The sequence below is a fragment of the Budorcas taxicolor genome, chromosome 17 (assembly GCF_023091745.1).
Source record: "Budorcas taxicolor isolate Tak-1 chromosome 17, Takin1.1, whole genome shotgun sequence".
Classification (NCBI taxonomy): Eukaryota; Metazoa; Chordata; class Mammalia; order Artiodactyla; family Bovidae; genus Budorcas; species Budorcas taxicolor.
The window spans coordinates 66,445,872-66,466,559 of record NC_068926.1 but is presented as its reverse complement, the minus strand read 5'-3'; the positions used below and the strand labels follow the sequence as shown (position 1 = coordinate 66,466,559).

General features: G+C 52.5%; 1 protein-coding gene across 1 annotated transcript; it reads left to right on the top strand.

The window, feature by feature from the left end:
- Positions 1 to 4,114: 4,114 nt before the first annotated feature.
- Positions 4,115 to 14,309, top strand: CRYBB1 (crystallin beta B1). Its single transcript, XM_052654926.1, has 5 exons — positions 4,115 to 4,297; positions 6,090 to 6,208; positions 10,291 to 10,423; positions 12,092 to 12,234; positions 14,126 to 14,309. The coding sequence occupies exons 1-5, from the start codon at positions 4,115 to 4,117 to the stop codon at positions 14,307 to 14,309; spliced, it is 762 nt and encodes a 253-aa protein (XP_052510886.1).
- The last annotated feature ends 6,379 nt before the right edge of the window (positions 14,310 to 20,688 follow it).

Genomic DNA, 20,688 nt, shown 5'->3' with positions numbered 1-20,688 from the left:
GATATAGAAGATGTGATACGTAGATACAATGGAATGTTATTCAGCCTTGAGAAAGAAGGAAACCCTGCCGTTCATGACAACACGGACAGACCCTCGAAGGCGTTATGCTAAGCGAAATAAATCAGAGAAAGACAAATACAGTATGATCTCACTTACATATGGAACTGTAAAAAGACAAAATCAGAGACGTGGAGAGTAAGATGGAGGGTACCGGGAGCTGGGAGGTGGAGCTTTAAGCTTCCAGTTATAAGGTTAATGAGTTTGGGGACCTGAAGGACAGCATGGTGATTATAGCTGATAGTGTAACGTGTACTCGAATCTTGCTTAGGGAACAGATCTCTCGTGTTCTCCCCACAAGAACATGAACTGTAACTGTGTGATGGCAGGGAGGTGGCAATCACTTTGCAATTTGTAAATGTATCAAGCCAACGTTCGGCACACCTTTACCCTCTGTTGTGTGCCAGTTATATTTCAGTAAAGCTGGGGGAAATGATTCCTCTTAAATGTTTCTGCTAAGTCACTTCAGTCGTATCCAACTCTGTGCGACCCCATAGACAGCAGCCCACCAGGCTACCCCGTCCCTGGGATTCTCCAGGCAAGAGTACTGGAGTGGGGTGCCATTGCCTTCTCCGCTTAAATGTTTATTAAATACTTAATGACTACCCTTTATTACTTGAAAATACTTACTTGTATGAAAGCAAGAGGGCATGGTTTTTAAGAGCTGGGGTTCAGGAGTGCAAAACGTGTGACTTCCAATTCCGTTCTTACAGATGAGGAAATGGGCTGAGAGAGGGCAAAGGGATTTGCTTCGGTTTCCTCGTCTGCGAAGAGGATCAATCCCAGCGCCCCCACCGAAATAATGAGGATTACAGGAACCACGTCAGTCAGATGCTCAGAGTGGAGCCACCCAGCATGGAGGGGAGGGGGAGGCCTAGGAGGGGCCCCCCTACCTCCGCCCCCACCGTTTGGCTGACCGCCCGTTGCCATAGGGGACACAGAACTGCCCCAGACGTCTTGGCCTTGAAACCCAGACCTGTGGGTGGCCCCCACCGCAGGCATCTTGGCCCCCGTTCCAGTGGCTGCCCCGTCCTGCGGTTGCTGCCCCCCACAACAACCAAGGCCTTGGCCCAGGATGAAAGGCTGGGGGGAGGCTGGGAAGTGAGGGGGTGAGAGGTGGGGGGTGGGCAGACGGCAGAGCTGCCCCTGGGACATGCGAGGCAGAGCTGGGCTCCATGGGGAGTCTGGGACCCTGGACCCCCACAGAAGAAACAAGAACCTAAGGAGAATCCCGTTCTCCCCACCCCATCACCACCACCAGGGGCCGGGGAGGCAGACTGCAGGCCGGCGTGGCCCGGCAGCGCCCCGCGCGCGGTCCCCTGGCGCTGGCTCGATTGTCAGTTCATCCTGTGTGGCCATGTTGAAATCCATGGTTCCCCCGGGCCTCAGTTTCTCCAAGTGTGAAATGAGGGGATTGGAGGAGGAGATTTCTGGCATCCGTTCCCTTGTTCCGACTCTTTATTGCTCCATTTGACATCCGTCCCTGTCGCCATCACCCTTCCCTCTCCCCATCTGTATTTCTGTCTCCATCATCCCTCTTTTTCTGTCACTCTCCACTTCTCCCAGCCTGAGTCCCTGTTCTCTCTCCCAGCTGGTTTCCCTGGCTCCCCCTGCACCCAGACCATTCCTGGCTCTGCTCTCTCTGTGCCTTAGTTTTGCTCATCTGACAAATGGGTATAATGAAAGTACCCAATAAGGTGGATTGTCCTGGGGACTGACCCAGATGGCAGGGGTGATGCATTAGTGCTGCCCCTTGTCCCCTGCCTTCCTGAGCAGCAACCCCACAGGGACACCTGAGCCACTTGTAACTGCAGACACAGAGGCCCCAAGGGACAGACTTTCCTAAGGCCACGCGGTGCAGAGTGGCTGAGCCTGGATTCCAACCCAGGTCTCCAACCGGCCTTCTGGAGGCTCCTGCTTTCCCTGGATTGGCAGCCAGTGGGGACCCCATCAGAGGCCCTTACCCGGCGGGGGTTTGTGAGAGGAGCTTCAGGGCAGGGGCCCGGCAGAGGCAAGGCCATGTGGCTGCCGGCCAGGGTTTCTGCTGTGCGTGCCGGGCTCACAATGGAAAGTGCTGCCCTCCGCAGGAACCCAGCAGGGCTGGGGCTCCAAGGCCCCCCCGACTCGCTGCCCGGGGCCTGCTGAGCCAGCTGCCACTTTGTGCCACAGAAGACAAGATCTGGTGTCTGCCAGACTATAAAATGGGGGGTCGGCCCCTGGTCACCCACTGCACCAAGCCTGCCCGCCTGCCTGTCCTCCAGCAGCAAATAGCAGGGCCCCAGGTAAGAGGGGACCCACCCTCAGCCAAGAGCCCCAGGGGAGGGGAGGGGAGTGAGAAAGGGAGACAGAGAGCAGGGGTAGAAGAGGGTCAGAGAGATGGGGGTAATCAGGAGACAGGTAGGGACAGGGAGAGAGGACGCAGAGCGAGGAAGAGAGGGAGGGAAGAAAAGGGAAGAAAGACAACAGATAGATGCAGAGGTATAAACAGGGCAAGACACTGGGGGAGAGAGAAGCAGAGAGACAGGAGGCTAGGCACAGAGAGAGAGAAGATGGGAATAAACGGGAAAACTGAGGGGGGAGGGGAGGGGGAAGGCAGCGATGGATAGAGAGAGGGATTGGGGGGTGGGGGCGGGCAGGGGATAGGGAAAGCATGTCTCCAGGCAGGAAGGAACCCAGTGCCAGCCCAGGGGACTGTGGATCCAGAGCCTGACTTTGGGGGCGGGGGAAGCAAGAGCCTGGAAGCCACAGATGTGGCCCAGCTGTCTGGCCTCCTTACAGCTGGGCAGAGCATCCCGGAGCGATGACAGTCCTTCTCAAGAGGTGGCCCAGGGAGGGCTCTGCTTGCCCCCAGCTAGCTCTTCCTCACAGAAAGTGTTCCGGAAGCTGCAGCCAGGGACTCTTGATCTGTGCTGGAGGGGGGCCCTGGAGTCTCTGGGAATGGTCTCCAGAGTTAAAGGGGGCATTTTCCACCCCCTGGGGACAAAGACAAGGCATTCTTCAAACACCCAAGGCGCCCATGACCCCAAAGTAAGGAGGAAGCACTGGAATTGACCAAAGGTCTCTCCACCCAATGCCTACACAGCCACAGCCCTTTTAGAACCCTGACAGGCGTCTCCTGAGCCTCCTGCAGCCCAGGCCTGTGTCAGCACTCACACACCCGTTCCCAGGCAATGCCAGAGGCACGGTTTCAGAAAAAGGAGAGAGGAAGAGGCATTCGTGCAATCTCTGGACAGGTGTCAAGTGAGCCTCTCCCATGTGCCCGGTGCTGAGCCAGGCCCTGAGGGCAGAAGGATGAGTTGATCAGGATAAGCAGGTGGCAAAGCCTCCGTGGCGCAGACGGTAAAGCGTCTGCCCGCAATGCGGGAGACCCGGGTTCAATCCCTGGGTCAGGAAGATCCTCTGGAGAAACAAATGGCAACCCACTCCAGTACTCTTGCCTGGAAAATTCCATGGACTAAGGAGCCTGGTAGGCTACAGTCCACAGGGCTGCAAAGAGTCGGACACGACTGAGCAACTTCACTCAAAAAGCCCAGTCGCTGGGTTTGTCTGCTGGCATTGAAACTGGAGGGAGTCCCACCACTTAAGCAGCTGTGTGGCCTCAGGCAGGACCCCCCTCCCCTCTCTGAGCCTCAGCTTGCTCCGAGGGGATAAGAGGTTATCCTGCGGGAAGGATGCTGCATTCATGAGCCTCATATCTCTCGGGCTTCCCCGAGTGGGACATTCTTGTTATGAATCTGCTGGGGCAATGGAAGCTGCCCTGAGCCAAGAAGGGCGCTAAGCGATGAGAGCGAGAAAAGTGACTCCAGGGGGCACAAAGGACATGACAGCCAGCGGGGTGCAGGCAGCCAGGAGGAATGAGGGGGTCCCCCAGAGGAGACGGGGACAGACAGCTTTCCAGGCGTCCGTCTTAGAAGGAGAAAGAGAGGAAGTGAGTTTGCGGGAGCCTGAGCATACAGGAGGATGGGGGACGAGAAGCAGGAGGCAGCCCGGGGGTTGCCGGGCCTGTCTGAACCCGGGCCAAAGGGTTCTCTTCACACAACTTCCGCAGGCGGCAACCATGTCTCAGCCCGCGGCCAAGGCCTCGGCCACCGCCGCCGTGAACCCAGGGCCCGACGGGAAGGGGAAGGCGGGCCCGCCCCCAGGCCCCGCCCCGGGCTCCGGCCCCGCCCCCGCCCCCGCCCCGGCCCCCGCCCAGCCGGCGCCCGCGGCCAAAGCGGACCTGCCTCCCGGCAGCTACAAGGTGAGCGCGGGCCTGGGGGCGGGGCGGCGGGCCTGCACCCCCGCGCCTGCGCGCCCCCGCCCCGCCCCGCCCCGCCCCGCCCCCGCCTCCCCCTCCCCACCTGCTCCCCCGCGTCCCCGCCAGATGCCCAACAGGCTTGCACCTGCTTTCGAGTTTTTGTCGAAAGCAAGAAACAGAAGGAAAGAAAGCGGGCTGGCTTAGCATCAGGAAACAGCTGTCCCAGAAGGTCCTCTCGGGCAGAAGGCCGCCCTCAGCTCCTCCTGAAAAGTGTTTCCAAGCTGCCGGTCAAGCTGAAAGGGCTCCTGGAGAGCCAGGCATCCGGTCCCCTGGGACCGGGTTGGGTTGCAACCGCGGGTATTCAGAACTGGGTCATGACACGCTGTCAGGCGGCCCACCCCCCACCCCGGCAGGCTTTTATTTATGCGGCCCCTTATTTAATGGTTTAATTTCAATTTGATTTTTCATGAATACAACACGCATCTACAAACCCGCTATTTACACGAAAAGGCAGGACTTGGTAAACAGCCTCTCTCTAACTTCAAAGTGTCCCCCGCCCCCGCCCCCCACACCCTCCCGGGAGCCCACCTCCCTCCTCCCCTGGGCGAGGGAACTGCCATCCTCACCCCGCCCCCTCACCTGCTTGCTTGCTGTTTTATGTGCTTTGATGCATTGTTCTTTTAAAAGTATGTATTTGCACTTCGTTTTTAACTTATTGGAATATACTGTATGTAACCGTTCTGGGGTTTTCGTTTTTCTTTTGTACCTCCTATGAGATTTATAACAGCCACTGACACTGTGGTGCATTGCTGAGGGTCATTTGTTGTGGCTGCTGTGTGGTATTTCAGGGCGTGTCCATCACTCCTGACGATCGTGGGGTGGGCGCTAGCTTTGCTGTCATAAACAGTGTGGTCAGGGTGTTCTTAGCCATGTCACCTGCAGGAGCTTCTCTTGGGCGGATAAGTGCAGGAGTGGAAGGGCTGGGTCATGGGTGTGTTGAACCTCTCTCCATTTTACAGCTGGGGAAGTTGGGGCTCAGAGAAGGCACACACTTGCCTCAGTTCGAGCGAATGGCAACGTTTTCCCAACTCCAGACCACTAGCAGACAAAAACCAAAATTGGATGCTTAGTGAGAGGAGGGTATTAGCCCTTGTAGACACAGGGGCCCCTGCTTCTGGCCTCGCTTGTGGTCTGATGGGTAGACTTATGAATGTTTCCTGAGTATCAGCTCTGTGGCAGAGGCTGGGGCTGGGAGATGCAGAAATAGATCCACCCCTTCGGAACCGGTGAGTGAAAGGGGAGAGGGGTACTTAGAGACCCGGAAGAAAAGCAGCAGTGACTGTGTATGTGTTACTTGTACTGCTGATGGGATGGGCACAGTGAGGGTGTATGGGAGGGAGCACTCGACCAAACTCACTCAGGGAAAGGGTATCAGGGAGGGCTTCCTGGAGGAGGTGACATCTGATCCTAGAACAGGACAGGGGACATGAGTTCCAGGATTGGGGTGTGTGGTGGAGAGGGCATTCCAGGCAGAAGGAACAGCACAGATAAAAAGACCTGGAAGGAAGATCCATCAGTTCCTAAGGGTGGCACAGACATTAAGTTCAGAAGTGGAGGGAAGGCAGGACAGGGTCATTTCACAGACCTCGGCTCCCAGCAAGCTCTCAGTTGATCTGGGCATGGCCTGCTCTTCAGTACATAGGTGCTTAATGCATATTTGCCCTGGAGCCTCTCCGTTTTGGAGGTACTCCCCCCCTCACTCTGCTCCCTGGGCACGGGGGCTTCTCTCCTACAGCTGGTGGTCTTTGAGCAGGAGAACTTCCAGGGCCGGCGGGTGGAATTCTCCGGGGAGTGCTTGAACCTGGGAGACCGTGGCTTCGAACGAGTGCGCAGCATCATTGTCACCTCCGGACCGTGAGTGTTTAGGCGGGGGGCGGGGGGGGCACTCCCACAGCCTTAGTAAAATAGGAATAGCAAAACAACCATAGCTGCTCTTGACTGCCTTCCCCTGCGCTAGCAGAGACGCACACGGTCATCCCTCAGTACCCTCCGTGGGCTGGTTCCCGGACCCCCAGCAGATACCGAAATCTGCTGATGCTCAAGTACCTGGTATAAGACGGCATAGTCCAGCCTGACTTCTGTATTCACAGATGCAGGACCCCCCATACTGGGGCCAACTGTGTACTATTTCTAGGGCTTGTTTTAAAGCCAAGAGGGAGGAAAGGGAGGTATGGTTCTCCTTCCCATTTTATAGATGAGGAAACTGAGGCTCCGAGAGGTGATCTGATAAGCCTAAGGGCACACTGACAGCAAGGCATGATTCCAGGCTCCAGAGAAATGTTGTTTCTGCTGCAGAAGGAGCCCCCTGCCCATCACTGATGGCAGGAGCAGGGCAAAGGGCCAGGTCTCCACTAGCTTTCCCCTCTCCTGGGCAGCAAGCAGCCTTTAGGATAGTAACGAGCTTCTGTTGAGTACCCACGAGATGCCAGGCACCGACTGAGGGCTTTACCTAGATAATCCTACAGTGCTGTGTGGGAGAGGGGTGGTTCTTATTCCCATTTGATGGATGGGGAAACCGAGGCTCAAAGGGTGAGTAGCAGAGCCTGGGTTCGACTCAGGTTGATGAGTTTCACTCACAGTGCCTATATCATCCTGCTCCACAGGCTGCCCCTGACTCTCTGGGCCTAAGGCAGGAATAATTGTCCCTTGGACATAGTGGTTGTGCCAACCTCAACCCCTGTAGACTACGCTCAGGGCGCAGGGCCAACCTCTGGACAAGACCCACAGGGCCCGTTTGCCTCATCTCTCCAGCCGAAAAGCCTGCAAGGGGTGTGATCAGCCTTTACAACCAGTATCCCGGGGCTCTGGGTGCTACAGAGGGAAGAGATAGGCTTTGAGATCAGACATGCCTGGGTGTGAGTCCCAGCTCCCCTGTTTACCTTGTTCAGTGTCTAAGCCTCAGTTTCCTCATCTCGGAAATGGGCAGAGTAATGGTCCCCACTCCCTTCCACTAGGTTGTTCTCAAGTCTGAAGGCAATAATGCAGCATGGAACTGGCATTCGGTGGGTGCCCAGACGTTAGCTGGTGGTAACAAGGATTATTGATGCTTCGTGATGCTCTGTGTGTTTAGCCAAGTTACCATGGGCCAGGGTAGGCTGGTAACCTCAGCCCCACCCCCAGATTCAAAGCCCAGCTGAGAAGAGAAGCTGCCGGATGTGGCCAGTTTGGGTTTTCAGGCTTTTTTCATTACCAGTGACTCAAACCCAGAGTATTTCTCCTCCAGCAAAGATGCAGCTGGGCTTTGGTGTGTGCTCTGGTCCTGGTTCCCAGGGCCCCGGGCCGGTGTCAGGACCAGCAGGGCCCAGGGAGAAACAGCGGTAGAGAAAGCGATGGAGGGGATGGGGTGAGCAGGGGGAGGGGAGGAGGGGTGTGCCCTCACACAGCTGGGGTGGGGAGGCAAGCCCGCCTGAAACCCAGAGGCCTCAGCGGACACTCGCCACCACTGCCGTGTGACTTTAGACCAGTGACTTAACCCCTCTGAGCCTCAGTTTCCCACATCTGTGAACTGAGATTCCTGCCCTACCTCTCTCCTTGCTCATATGAGCCACAGGGGATGAGAAAAGGCACTAATATAGACAACTCCTCACCCATATCACTGGGCACTGTGACTCCTGAATAAGACAGTTTTAGGGGAGGTGTCGGAGTGGCAAGACCGCTCAGTGTCTGTCTTTCTGTAAGCTCAGATCTCCAGCTTCCCTTCCTCTTCAATCATGAACGATCTTGCGGGCTGTGTTTTCTCTTTAGACCCTCATCGTCTCCTGCCCAGGTAGATGCAATCCTCTCTTCTCCTTGACGGAGGCTCAATGAGCTCAGGTGACTTGCCCAGATCACACAGAACATAAATGCTAAAGTGGGATTAGAACTGGGGTCTGTCTGTTGCCAAAGTCTATCCTCTTAACTCCTGCACGGCACCATCTTCCAAGGCTCCCTCTCCATGCACCCACTCATCCATCTATAGCTCAGTTCATCCATCCATCTGCACGCTCATTCTCCATCCATTTATTTATCCCTCCATTCAGCACTCCTTCCATCCATCCATTCCCCACCATGCATCCATCCAGCAAATACACTCCTCCATAGATCCATAGATCCAGCCATCTACCCGGCCACCTACCTGTCCATCCACCCATCTGCCCGTTCATTCAACCATCGGTTCACCCATCCACCTGCCCAGCCTTTTCTCATATGCTCCAGCCTCTGTGGGGCTGAGGCGGATTCGCCTCTATTCTGGAAGAGCAAATCTGCATCACCAGTTCTGTCACCCTGCTATGTGGGTTGGCGCCTTTCTCAGACGAGACCTGAGGCTCCTTGGACACATTCTATTTCAGCCTGTGGTAGTAGCCTCCCCCGCCCCCATCTTCCCCCTCTCATTCTGGGTAGAGGAGGGTCCCAACCCCCATCAGGGAGATGAGACTAATGTCAGCATCCCCCAGCCCTCTCTTGTTCCCTGAGAACTCCGGAACACAGAGAGGAAAGTTTAAGGGGCTCCTTCGTCACAGCCTTCTCATCTATGAAATGGGCATCATCTTATCTCCCCCAGAATCCCTGGTCCTTTTAACAGCAAGCTCACTTCCCATCCTCAATCAAGCTGCACTGAGAAAGCCCCCATCTGACGTCAAGCTTGTAATTAATCCTTTTAGAAAACTGAACAACTACATATGCACAGTCAGATTTAATTCTCATAGGCATCTGAGAAGCAAACATTACTCTCATTCCCCCTTCCACTGCCCCCATACTGATTACTGTATTCTGTATGCTAGGCCAGCCTTTGTCAAACACGATTCAAGCACCTGTATCAATTTTTCCCTACCCCCATACCTGCAGGAATATCATTTGTTTAATATACTTATTTGATTTTTAAAAATAATATCTGTTTATTTGGCTTCCCCGGGTCTTAGTTGTGGCACATGGGATCTAGTTCCCTGGCCAAGGATCAAACCTGGGCGCCCTGTGTTGGGAGCCTGGAGTCTTAGCCACTGGACCCCCAGGGAAGTCCCTACTTCATTTTAAAATGACCCTTTTTTGACACAAATAAACACATATCAAAAGAACCTTTGCATCACTTTTACAAATGGAAAGATAATATCACCTGCGGTAAGTAAAAGGTATCTGTAGAAAAGATTCCTACTGTGAACACAGGATAATAGCCTGCTCAAGGCTCTGGGCCGGTGGCCTGTTCTTCTTTTGCTACAAAGATAAATTATTGTTGTTTAGTTGCTAAATCATGTCCCACTCTTTGCGACTCCCTGGACTTCAGCACGCCAGGATCCCCTGTCCTTCACTGTCTTCTGGAGTTGGCTCACATTCCTGTCTGTTGAGTCAGTGATGCTATCTAACCGCCTCATGCTCGTACCACCCCCTTCTCCTCCTGCCCTCAATCTTTCCCAGCATCAGGGTCTGTTCCAGTGAGTCAGCTCTTTGCATCGGGTGGCCAAAGTATTGGAGTTTCAGCTTCAGCATCAGTCCTTCCAATGAGTATTCAGGGTTGACTTCCTTTAGGATGGACTGGTTGGATCTCCTTCCAGTCCAAGGGACTCTCAAGAGTCTTTGGGGTTTTAAAAAATGTCTTCTGATGTGTTATTTCCCCCAGGTCCTCATAGTGCTAAAATTATGTGTAAATCCTACATCTGGGGAGATATTTGGCTTCTGTGATTGTATACACTGTCTCATTTAATCCTACACCAACTTCAAGAAAATAGGCAAATTAAATGAGGGAACCGAGGCTCAGAGAAGTGAAGTGCCTTGCCCATAGTCTCCCAGCCAGTCAGTGACATAGCCTGGGATCAACCCCTCCCCGCCTCCAGCCTTGCTGCTGACTTGCAAGGCAAAAATGGGAAAGCGAGTGTGGGGAGGGGCCTTCTGCCCTCAATGGCTTCTCCTCTCTGCCTTCGCCCCTCCTGACTCTCCCTACCCTGCCCACCTCTCTCCCCGTCCAGCTGGGTCGCCTTTGAGCAGTCCAACTTCCGGGGGGAGATGTTCGTCCTGGAGAAAGGCGAGTACCCACGCTGGGACACGTGGTCCAGCAGCTACCGCAGTGACCGGCTCATGTCCTTCCGACCCATCAGGATGGTGAGTGGCCCCTGGACCGGGCTCGGGGTGGGGGGAGGTGCTGGGGCAGGAGCAAGCCCGAGGTGTGATGGCCAGGAGACCTGAGGAGTCAGGTGAGCAGGAGAAATGAAGAAGGAATGTTGGGCGGTGACCTCTGAGCTCGTCCAAGGGCAATGTCAACACACAAGTCACCTGTGATACACTCATCACGTGCCCTGGGCTCCCCAGGGCACGTGGAACCCGGTTTTGTTTTTAAATATAGTTTCATTTCTTTCATTTTGGCTTTGCTGGATTTCCATTGGTCCGCAGGCTTTTCTCTGGTTGCGGAGAGCGGGGACTGCTCTTCGTTACAGCGCACGAGCTGCTCTCTAGCTCGTGGAAGAGCAGTCCCCGCTCAAAAACAAGAATGTAAAAACCCCTCCTTAGTGACTCCCCTGGTGGCCCAGGATTGAACTCAGGGGCGCCGGTTCAATCCCTGGCCTGGGAACTAAGATCCCACATGCCACATGGCACAGCCAAAAAGTTTTTTTAAAAGACCTCATTAATATTGCTATGTTGTCTGCCTATTGAAATTAGCATAATTTAGACATATTTGCTTAAATAAAATATATTATTAGAAAAAAATCCCAATACCAGGACCCGCCCCTGCCCCCCCAACCCAGACCAATTTAATCCAGATCTCCAGGGCTTGTTCGCCGGCACTGATTTCTTTCCATGCCTCTGAGGTCTCTGGGTAGCCAGGGCTAAGAGCCACTGGTCCAGTCCCTCCCCTGTACCCCTGCCACCATCCTGGGTGGCCCATTTTCTCTCTTACCTCCAACTTTCTCCCAGCTGGGTCCTCTGGCTCCCTTCCAGCCCTCTCTCCTGAGATGTTAGAGAGATCTCTGTCTCAACCATCTCCCACATGCAGTCATTCATCCCAGCACAGAAACGTGGGTGTGTTTCTGCCCGGCTCTGTCGTAGGCTCTGATGTGCTAGTATGCTTACAACAGGCAAGGTCCCTGCCCCCATGGGAGGCGGCTATTGAACACCTAATCACAGAAATCCACCTGTAATGGCAAACAGCCATGGTGCTTACTGCATGGGGGCCTTGCGGGGTGTGCTCAGAGAGGGGAAGAGGAAACTGGGGCTCTGGTATTGGGGAAAGGGGGGTGGGAGTGGCTGGGAGGTGATCCGGGGAGAGAGCTCCCAAAGGATGGGGACCGAGTCAGCCGTGGGCACAGCCTTCTGGGGGGACAGTGGGGGCAGCGTTCCTGGAGTGAAGATGGGCTGGGTGGAACAAGGAGGTAGAAAGGGGGGCTATTGTGGCTGCAGCAGAGGCAGTGGAGGGGAGCGGGGTGTAAGATGGGATGGGAGCAGGGACACACTTCTCTGGAGGGTTCTGCCCCTGGCTGGCTGTGTGATGCCGGGCAAGAAGCTTAACTTCTCTGAGCCTCTGCACCCCTGATCAGCATGATAAAAATATTGAGTGAATTTGTCTGGAGCTCTGGGTGTATTCCAGGTATCATGCTAAGTGCCCTATATGGGTTAGCTCTGTGAAGTAGAGGCTGACATCCTTATGTTTCCGGATGAGAAGGGCACTTCGAGGCTGGATGTTGGCAATCCCATGATGGTCTGAGCAGGCTCAGCTCTCTCTTTCTCCGTGCCCAGGAGGCCCCATTCACCCCTGACCCGTCTCTCCTTCCCCAGGACGCCCAGGAGCACAAGCTCTGCCTGTTCGAAGGGGCCAACTTCAAGGGCAACACTATGGAGATCCTGGAGGATGACGTGCCCAGCCTCTGGGTCTACGGCTTCTGTGACCGCGTGGGCAGCGTGAGGGTCTCCAGCGGAACGTAAGCCCTGCTCCTGTGGGCCCTCATCCCCTGCTTCATTTCAAGCTCAGGCAGGCTGGGAGGGCACCCCCCCAACCCGCCCCCACCCCTGACAGGATGTGACATCAGACATGCAGGAAAGGCCAGGAGGCCTGGATTCTGCCAAGAGAGTGTCATAGCCCTAGGGGGCGGGGGTGGAGTCATGTGTTGATGAATTACATGTTGGTGTAAACAAAGCTAGCAATTGTCCTAAGAAGTGGGAAGATGCAGCGAGTTGAGGCTTCTAGCCCAGTGTTTGGGTTGGAGAAATAGTGAAGCATGGAGGAGCAGAGTGGATGTGAGTAGACCAGTCTGGGTGGGTCGAGGAAATGGAAATATCCAGGGAGATTGGAGCCTCTGGAGACATGAGCAGAGTGACATCTAAGAGGTGAGACTGTGTAACGAAAGGGCCTTGACCCTGTCACTAATGCGCTGTGGCACCTGGGTGAGCTACAAGCCCTCTCCGTGTCTCAGTGTTTCCCTCTATACAATGGGTACATCAGAATTCTTAATCCCAGAAGATTCTTTCTGCTCCGAACTCTAGAATTTGAAGCTTTCAAAACAGAGGCCCCCCCCACCCCTTGACCCCATGTCCGTGAGAACACAGGGAAGGGCCAGATACCCAAAGGAGGTCACTTTATCCATCCCCCTGCCTCCAAAGAACCATACAAAACACCCCTGATCTCCTCAAGGCAAGTGGAAGGCATCTAACTCTCTACCCCAGATGCTTTTCTGAGTTCCTATAACACCATCAGGGCTGTGGTCTTTTTCTTGCTCTTTGATCCTTCCCTGAGACCCAGTATTCCAGTATGTAAGCCATCTGAAATTTACCAAACATTGACAATAAGCCAGGCTTTGTGCTCAGCACACAGCAGGAGGCAGAGGTGAAGAAGGCTCAGCTCCTGCCTTCAGGGGCTTATTCAGTCTAGCAGGAGGGTGTCAGTACACCTGTGAGATAATGTCCAGCAATAATAGATATGAGATGGTCCACACAGGAGGTAAGAGGGAGAAGAAAGGTTTCTGGCACTGGGTTCTGTGTGCTGGAGTGGAGGGCAGGTCCAAGGTTTACCTGAGGAGGCTGGAACTTAAGCCAGACCTTGAAAGATGAGCAGGGGGTCTGAGAGAGACCTGGAAAGGCCCTCCCAGCAGAGGCAATGACAGAATTAGAAATTAATCATGGATAATAAGTTGTATTAAGTGCTTATGATGGACCGAGCACCATGCTAACTTCTTTCAATGAATCGTCATTGAGTGTTTACAATACACCCATGAGGCAGGTTTTCATCATCCCCATTTCATAGACAGCAAGCTGGGGTTCTGATAAGTCACCTGTCTAGTAAATGGCAGAGCTAGGATTTGAACTGTTTGTCTCTGATACCAGAAGGTGTGTTCCCAGCCACTTCACACAAATGGAAACCACTTTTTGGACCAAGACTGCCCCTTCTTATTGCTAACCAGTCCCCAAGCCCTGTCTTAATTCCCTTGGATCCTGTTCTCTGAGCTCCAGGTCATCACTTTCAGTGGAATGTGTATTACTCTCCCTACCATGTATCTGTAATCCACTTAGTAAAGTACTTTGATTCATTTTCCCCTTTGGCCCCCCAAACCCTCATAAACCAGCTCCCGTGACCATCCCCACTTCACTTAGAGGAGGAAGCCGAGATCTGTCAGAGAGGTGAGATCACAGCCCAGAGCCAGCAGGAAGGGGCCAAGCCCGCCCAGAGGAGCCCCGGGTTCCCCTGGGCTGCGAGGACAGGTGAGGGTTTAGAGAGCAGGCTGCCGGGCTGGATGCAGGACTTGCGGGTCCAGGGGGGCGTCTAGGTGCCAGGTGGTGAGACAGGCCACCTCCACACTGTCCTTGCTTTCCCCCCAGCTGGGTTGGCTACCAGTATCCTGGCTACCGTGGGTACCAGTACCTCCTGGAGCCTGGCGACTTCCGGCACTGGAACGAGTGGGGGGCCTTCCAGCCGCAGATGCAGGCCGTGCGCCGCCTGCGTGACCGGCAGTGGCATCGCGAAGGCTGCTTCCCCGTCCTGGCCGCCGAGCCGCCCAAGTGAGTCCACACGCTGCTCGTGGGGCCTGCCCTGCTGCAGGCTCATCGTCCCCACCTTCCCCACGCAAATAAAAATTCCTGAAGCCAAGCTGTCTCCTGGGTCTATGAACAGATGCAGGCATCAGTGTTGGCACGCGACTTCGTCCATCTTGATAAGTATTGTAATAATCAAAACAGCAAGCACAGGCCTTCCCTGGTGGACCAGTGCTTGAGAATCCGCCTGCAGTGCAGGGGACGCGAGTTCGATCCTTGGTGAGGGAACTAAGATTCCACATGCTGTGGGGCAACTGCACCCTCATGCCATGATTAGAGAGTCCACGCGCCACAGCAAAACATCCTATGATGTAACATAGATCCCACACGCCGCAGCTAAGACCTGATACAGCCAAATCAATCAAATAATTTTTTTTAAAGTTTAAAAAACTACAACTCAGAAAAAAAATAACCTAGCCAGCACCACTAAGTCCTTTGCATTCTTTGTATATCTTTTGGACAACTCTTCAGCTCAGTTCAGTCACTCAGTCGTGTCCGACTCTTCGCGACCCCATGGACTGCAGCACGCCAGGCCTCCCTGTCCATCACCAACTCCTGGAGTTTACTCAAACTCATGATGAGTCAGTGATGCCATCCCACCATCTCATCCTCTGTCGTCCCCTTCTCCTGTCCTCAATCTTTGCCAGCATCAGCGTCTTTTCAAATGAGTCAGCTCTTTGCATTAGGTGGCCAAGGTATTGGAGTTTCAGCCTCAGCATTTGGACGACTCTAGGAGGCCAGTATTGTATAATTATTCCTATGTAACAAGTGAGGAAATTGAAGGTCAGAGAGGGAAAGTGACGTGCCTAAGGTCACACAGCTGTCAAGTCAAGATTTGAACCCAGTCAGGTTCCAGAGTCACAGTCTTAAAAAAAAAAAATCTGTGTTTTCAAATTCTACTTCAGGTACTACTCTTTTTTTTTTTTTTTGCCTTCTCTTCTTACCACCTGTCTTGTTGCTTATCATTTTTGTTTAAATAGATAGCATTGTGTGCTTAAATGCATTGATTTGTAAGTAAAACTTGATAACACTACAGGATACGGGAAACTGGCATCCTATGCCAGATAGGAAGCAGTCATTTAAGTAAATATAACTTACAGAAGGCCAAGCACTGAATTATCAGCAGATACCACTGCTTGCTTAAGCTTTAGCCTGCAGCCTGCTCACTCTTTGATGAAATGGATCATTAGCAAGTGTTGGAGGGGGGTCTGAAAGAAGTGCTTGCCCAAACTGAGCTGTTTCTCCCTGATTTAATCAAAGAAGAGTCAAAAGAGGGTTCTTTTCTTGTATCTGATTCAGTCCTGGGTTCAAGTTCCACCTAGCATGATCTCTCCCACTACAAATGGCTCATGCCCTATGCTGGAAATCTACACCAGGCAGTGAGTCCTGTATCAACAAGCAGCTTTGACCAATGTTATGAATCATTAATCTCTGCAGGAAGTCTGGGGGAGGTGTTGCCATGGATATCCTCCTGGAGGAGAGGGTATTTGAAGGGGGCCTTGAAGGATGAAGTGGGAGCTTACTTGCTGGTGAATGAGGGAGATGGCATTCCAGGCAGAGCAAACAGCAAGGTCCCTGCTACCCTACATGGCACCTTTGTGCAAATGATAAAAAGATACTTCTTCCTCAAGACATTTGACTGCTGGGACTTCCGTTGTGGTCCAGTGGTTAAGAATCCGCCTTGCAATGCAGTGGACGTGGGTTTGATCCCTGGTTGGGGAACTACGATCCCACACACCATAGAACAACTAAACCTGTGGACCACAACTAGGGAGCCCGTGTGTCCTAATGAAAAGATCCCGCATGCTGCAACTAAGACCCAATGCAGCCAAATAAGACAAACAAAAGAAGACAGTTGACTGCCATCTGCCAGAAAGTATTGGTATAAATCTGTGATGTCTATGATGTCAGTACGGGACCCTTGTGCAGTGCCCAACCTGTACAGCTGTACTGGGCAGCCGTGGAGCACCATGGGCAAAGGCACAGAGGTGGAGAGAGCTTGTGGTGGGTCCAAGTGACGCCTATTAAAGTGGGAGGAGGAGCTTGGTGGTTGAGTGGGCGGAGGTCGGGGGTGAGAAGGGAATGCAGAGTGTGGCAGAAGAGGAAGCCGGAAAGAAAAGCGGGGCCTCATGACACCCCACTCTGTGGTTTTGCTGAGCTTCAAAGCTGGAGATCTTCCCCTCTGGGACATGCATTTTCCTTCTTCCTCCCACCTTAGTTCTCCCACCCTCCATCTGACCAACCTCTTGCGTTTGAAGTCAGGGTGTCTTATCTCGGACCAGAAGATAGGAGCCCTGGGTAGGAATCAGGAGATATGGTGTTAGTCCTGCTCTGCTGCTAGGAGCTACCAAATGTTGGGCAAATCGCTTCTGTTCCCAGGGACTCATTCTTGCCATCTGTAAAATGGCAGCATAAACAAGTCCATCCAGCCTCAAGATTCTGATGTTGGGACTCTGTGTTTCCCAAGTTCCATGATTCTCAATGATTCTGCAGTGCGTCTCTAAGTGTCTACGGTCCTCGGAGGCCAGTATCAAGCTACATAGATGGCCATTCTCACTTCCCAAGGTGTGTGAGTACAGCTCTGAAACTCTGCTGCAGTGGGATTGTATGAGCCACGCAGACCCAACTTTCACATTTCTTCAGTGCTTAGACCTCATTAAAGGCAAGATGCCACATGATCTTATGATCGAAGGAAGGCAAAGAGAAATACTATCCATTCGAACATAACAGTTCCTTTCGAATCACTTAGAACTGTTATTGCGTACTTATTGAAAGAACTACTTTAACCTTTTTATATTTATATATAAATATATTATATTTAAATTTATTAATATTTAGGCAAAACTTTTTCAGCGTGTCAATTTTGTGAATCCCATAAAAAGAAAACATGCTGGAAATCCATCAGTGAAGTGAGTCCTTAAATTTCTTTGTATTTATAGTCTAAACTTCCAGATTGCTTTCCACTCAAAGCTGTTGATGTGTTTATTTTCTCACAGGTGTTATATTAAAAAAATGTGCACATTAGCATCGCAGATGCAAAAGCAGCTGAAAAAACTTGGAAGAAAAACTTATTATTTTATATTTAATTTGTTTTTATCAATACGTTTAACTTTGGCTACTGAATTTATGAGTAAACAAAATGTGGTAATAGAAAACAGAGAACCAATAAAAAGTACAAGCTAAAATAAGTAACAAGATAAAAGGAAACAAGGAAAAGAATAGAACATCTAAAAAGGCCAGGAGTGAAGGTCACATGAGAGCTATAAACCTATTATTGTTCCTCCCTTGGGTCCTAGTTCCCACGTGTCTCTTGAAATGTGAACATCTCACCACGTGCAACAGGATTTCAGAGCTTACAGATGTCACATTTTTGCTTCGAAACAGAAACTTTCAGTTTCTACTTAATCAGGTGCTCAACAGAAGCGGTCACGGGCACGATGCTGGGGGATGCCAGTGGAGCTGGACTTGGCCACGTGGCCACGGTGCCCACAGCCTTCTCGGGGGCGTCTCAGTGCCGGTTTGGATCCTGCATGAGTTTTGCTGTAAACGCCGGCTTCAGGATGCAATGCTTGGGCAAGCTGGGACGTCACTACATTTCCACGCGAGATCCCAGCTCATGAATCTTTGAGTCACACCTTTGGGAAGACCAGGCCCCTCGGTTATGGAATAGCATCTCCCATCCACAGTGACACAGTGACTGAGGCAGCCCTCAGCATTTTGAGCACCAGGACTTCGGTACAAAGTTGCGATGTGTGTGTGCAGGGGGCGGGATGTGGGTGGGAGCACCACCCGAGGCATCATCTCTCCTGTGCCAGGGCCAGATGGTGCAACTGAGTTTTGGGGAAAGGGCATGTTGCTAGAGTGCCCTGCGGAGCTTCTAGAGAGATGAGCATCTTTTTAGGGCCACGTTGCCATGACATCCAGTCAGCTGGATCTGATACCCAAGATCAAAGTCCTCTGTGAAGCCTGGGTACCCAGCTACTTAGGGTAACCCCACATCCTTCCAGCAAGAGAAGTGAGCCTGCCCCTCTGTCCTAGCTTCCTGCCCGCTGCTGGGTCACCTCCCACTCCCCCTTCAGCCTCCCCGCTCCCACCACCCACCACCCACCACCCACCACCCACCACCATCCTGAGTTTGCATCTCAGCTCTGACATGTACCAGATGTTGCCCTTGATCAAGCCCAGTTACCTGAGAGAACCTCTGTTTCCTCATCTGTAAAGTGGGAGTAATGATAATAAAGCCTTAGAGGTTGTTGGAAGGAGTAAATCATTAGCTTGAATGTCCTTTTTATAAGGTGCTCAGAGCATCGCAGCTTCTGAATCATCATCTTCTTGGATGTCAGGAAAGGGGTTTAGAACCCACACGCTTCGTGCCACATTTATTCTTCCTGCTTTCGATGACCACTGACAGAGGGGCTCCTATGTGCCCGGCTTTGTCTAGGTGCTGGGGAGACAGGTTGGGGAAGACAGAAAATGCCCCTGGCCCAGTTGTTCACAGGCTAGAGGAGCAAACAGGAATAAACTGTTTCATCTACACTTTCACAGTCACAACAGTTTCCCAGGCTGCCTTGCCCAGTGTCCATCTCATCAGGACATTTGCCAGGGGTGGGGGTTGGGGGTAGTGTTAGGCTTCCTCAAGGAGACAGTCAGCTTGAGGCCTGAAGCGGTTTTCTGAGTCGGGGGGCTGAGAGGAGGTCCAACCTAGAAACCAGGCGATCCCCTTCTTTAGTGCCACCACTGAGATCTACCAGTTTTATCTTTCAGATATTTCTAGAACCCAAACACGCCCTCCATGCCCCCAGCCCTGCTGGGTTGACCAGCTTCCTCCAGAGTATCTCAACAGCCTTCAAAACAGTCTCCCTGCCTGTCCTCTTCTGCACAACAGCCAGAGGATCTTTGCGGAAACCAAAGCCGGCCCCTTCTTCCTCTGTTTCCCGCCTTCCATATCTTTCCATCTCTACCAGACTCCCTCTTCTAGCCCACAAAGCCCTGAAGCATCCACCCCTGCAGACCTCCCTGACCTCCTCTTACCTACCCCACATCCTGTCCACTCTGCACTTCATGACAGCAATCCTTCCTGCTGAATGTTTATACCTGTGGGTCCCTGCAACTGACACAATCTCCTATGACCCCTGAGCCGTGCTTCAGGCTTCAGTGTAAACATCCCAGCCCTCCCTCCTTCGACCAGGTTGATCGCCCTCTTTTCAGCTCCCTAATGCTTCCTGGGAGCTGCAGCAGACACAGGAGACATAGGTTCTATCCTGGGGTCAGGAAGATCCCTGGAGGAGGAAATGGCAATCCACACCAGTATTCTTGCCTGGAAAATCCCATGGACAGAGGAGCCTGGAGGGCTACAGTCCACGGGGTCGCAAAGAGTCGGACAAGTCTGAGTAACTGAGCAGCACTCACACACAAAATGCGTGTTGGAGGGTTCAGATTCCCCCACCCAGATGCAGGACCCTTGCTCTTGTGTTACTTGCTGACTCTCAGGCCCAGCACAGCGTCACAGGGTGCTCAGGAAACGCATGTCGCTACAGTCAGACCTCTCTTCCTTTGATTTCCATTTCTCTACCCAGAAAGGGACATTATAAAACACCCAGCAGGGTTACCATGCAGCGAGTCACACCAAGCCTGTGGTATGTGCACAATAAACACTATATAACATTACTCAGTAACAGCTGGTTCCATGGAAGCAGGGGATTTCATTTTGCCAGTTCCAGCAGGCAGTTCTTACATGGCAGGTGCTATTTATTGGCCATATGAATGAATGAATGAATGAGCTACAGATAAACACATGGCTGCACATGGACAGATTACTTAACATCTATATGTAAGATGGGGATGATAACAGACCTCTGACAAGGTTATTAAAGGTTTAAATGTATAGAGAGTGCTTAGAGCCATGCCTAAATAGTATCTAATTATATTACTTATAGAAAGCGAATTATATATGTATATGAGCTTCCCTGGTGGGGCTAGTGGTAAAGAACCCACCTGCCAATGCATTAGACATAAGAGACCTGGGTTCGATCCCTGGGTCAGGAAGATCCCCTGGAGAAGGAAGTGGCAACCCTCTCCATTATTCTTGCCTGGGAAATCCCATGGACAGAGGAGCCTGGCAGGTTAGTCCATAGGGTCGCAAAAAGCGGGACACAACTGAGCACACGCGCAAATAACAATGTGTGTGTGTGTCTATGCAGCTATGGTGGTAACGATTATAGAAATTATTTTAAATAGGTAATATACGAAAGAAAGTGAAAGTGAAGTCGCTCAGTAGTGTCCGACTCTTTGCAACCCGATGGATTGTAGCCTGCCAGGCTTGCAGTTCACACGGAAAAAGAACAAAGGCT

Coding starts and splice junctions, on each gene's coding strand:
- CRYBB1 (XM_052654926.1), top strand. CDS start 4,115: ATGTCTCAGCCCGCGGCCAAGGCCTCGGCCACCGCCGCCGTGAACCCA. Junction 6,209..10,290: donor ATCATTGTCACCTCCGGACC/GTGAGTGTTTAG, acceptor CTCCCCGTCCAG/CTGGGTCGCCTTTGAGCAGT. Junction 12,235..14,125: donor GTGAGGGTCTCCAGCGGAAC/GTAAGCCCTGCT, acceptor CTTTCCCCCCAG/CTGGGTTGGCTACCAGTATC.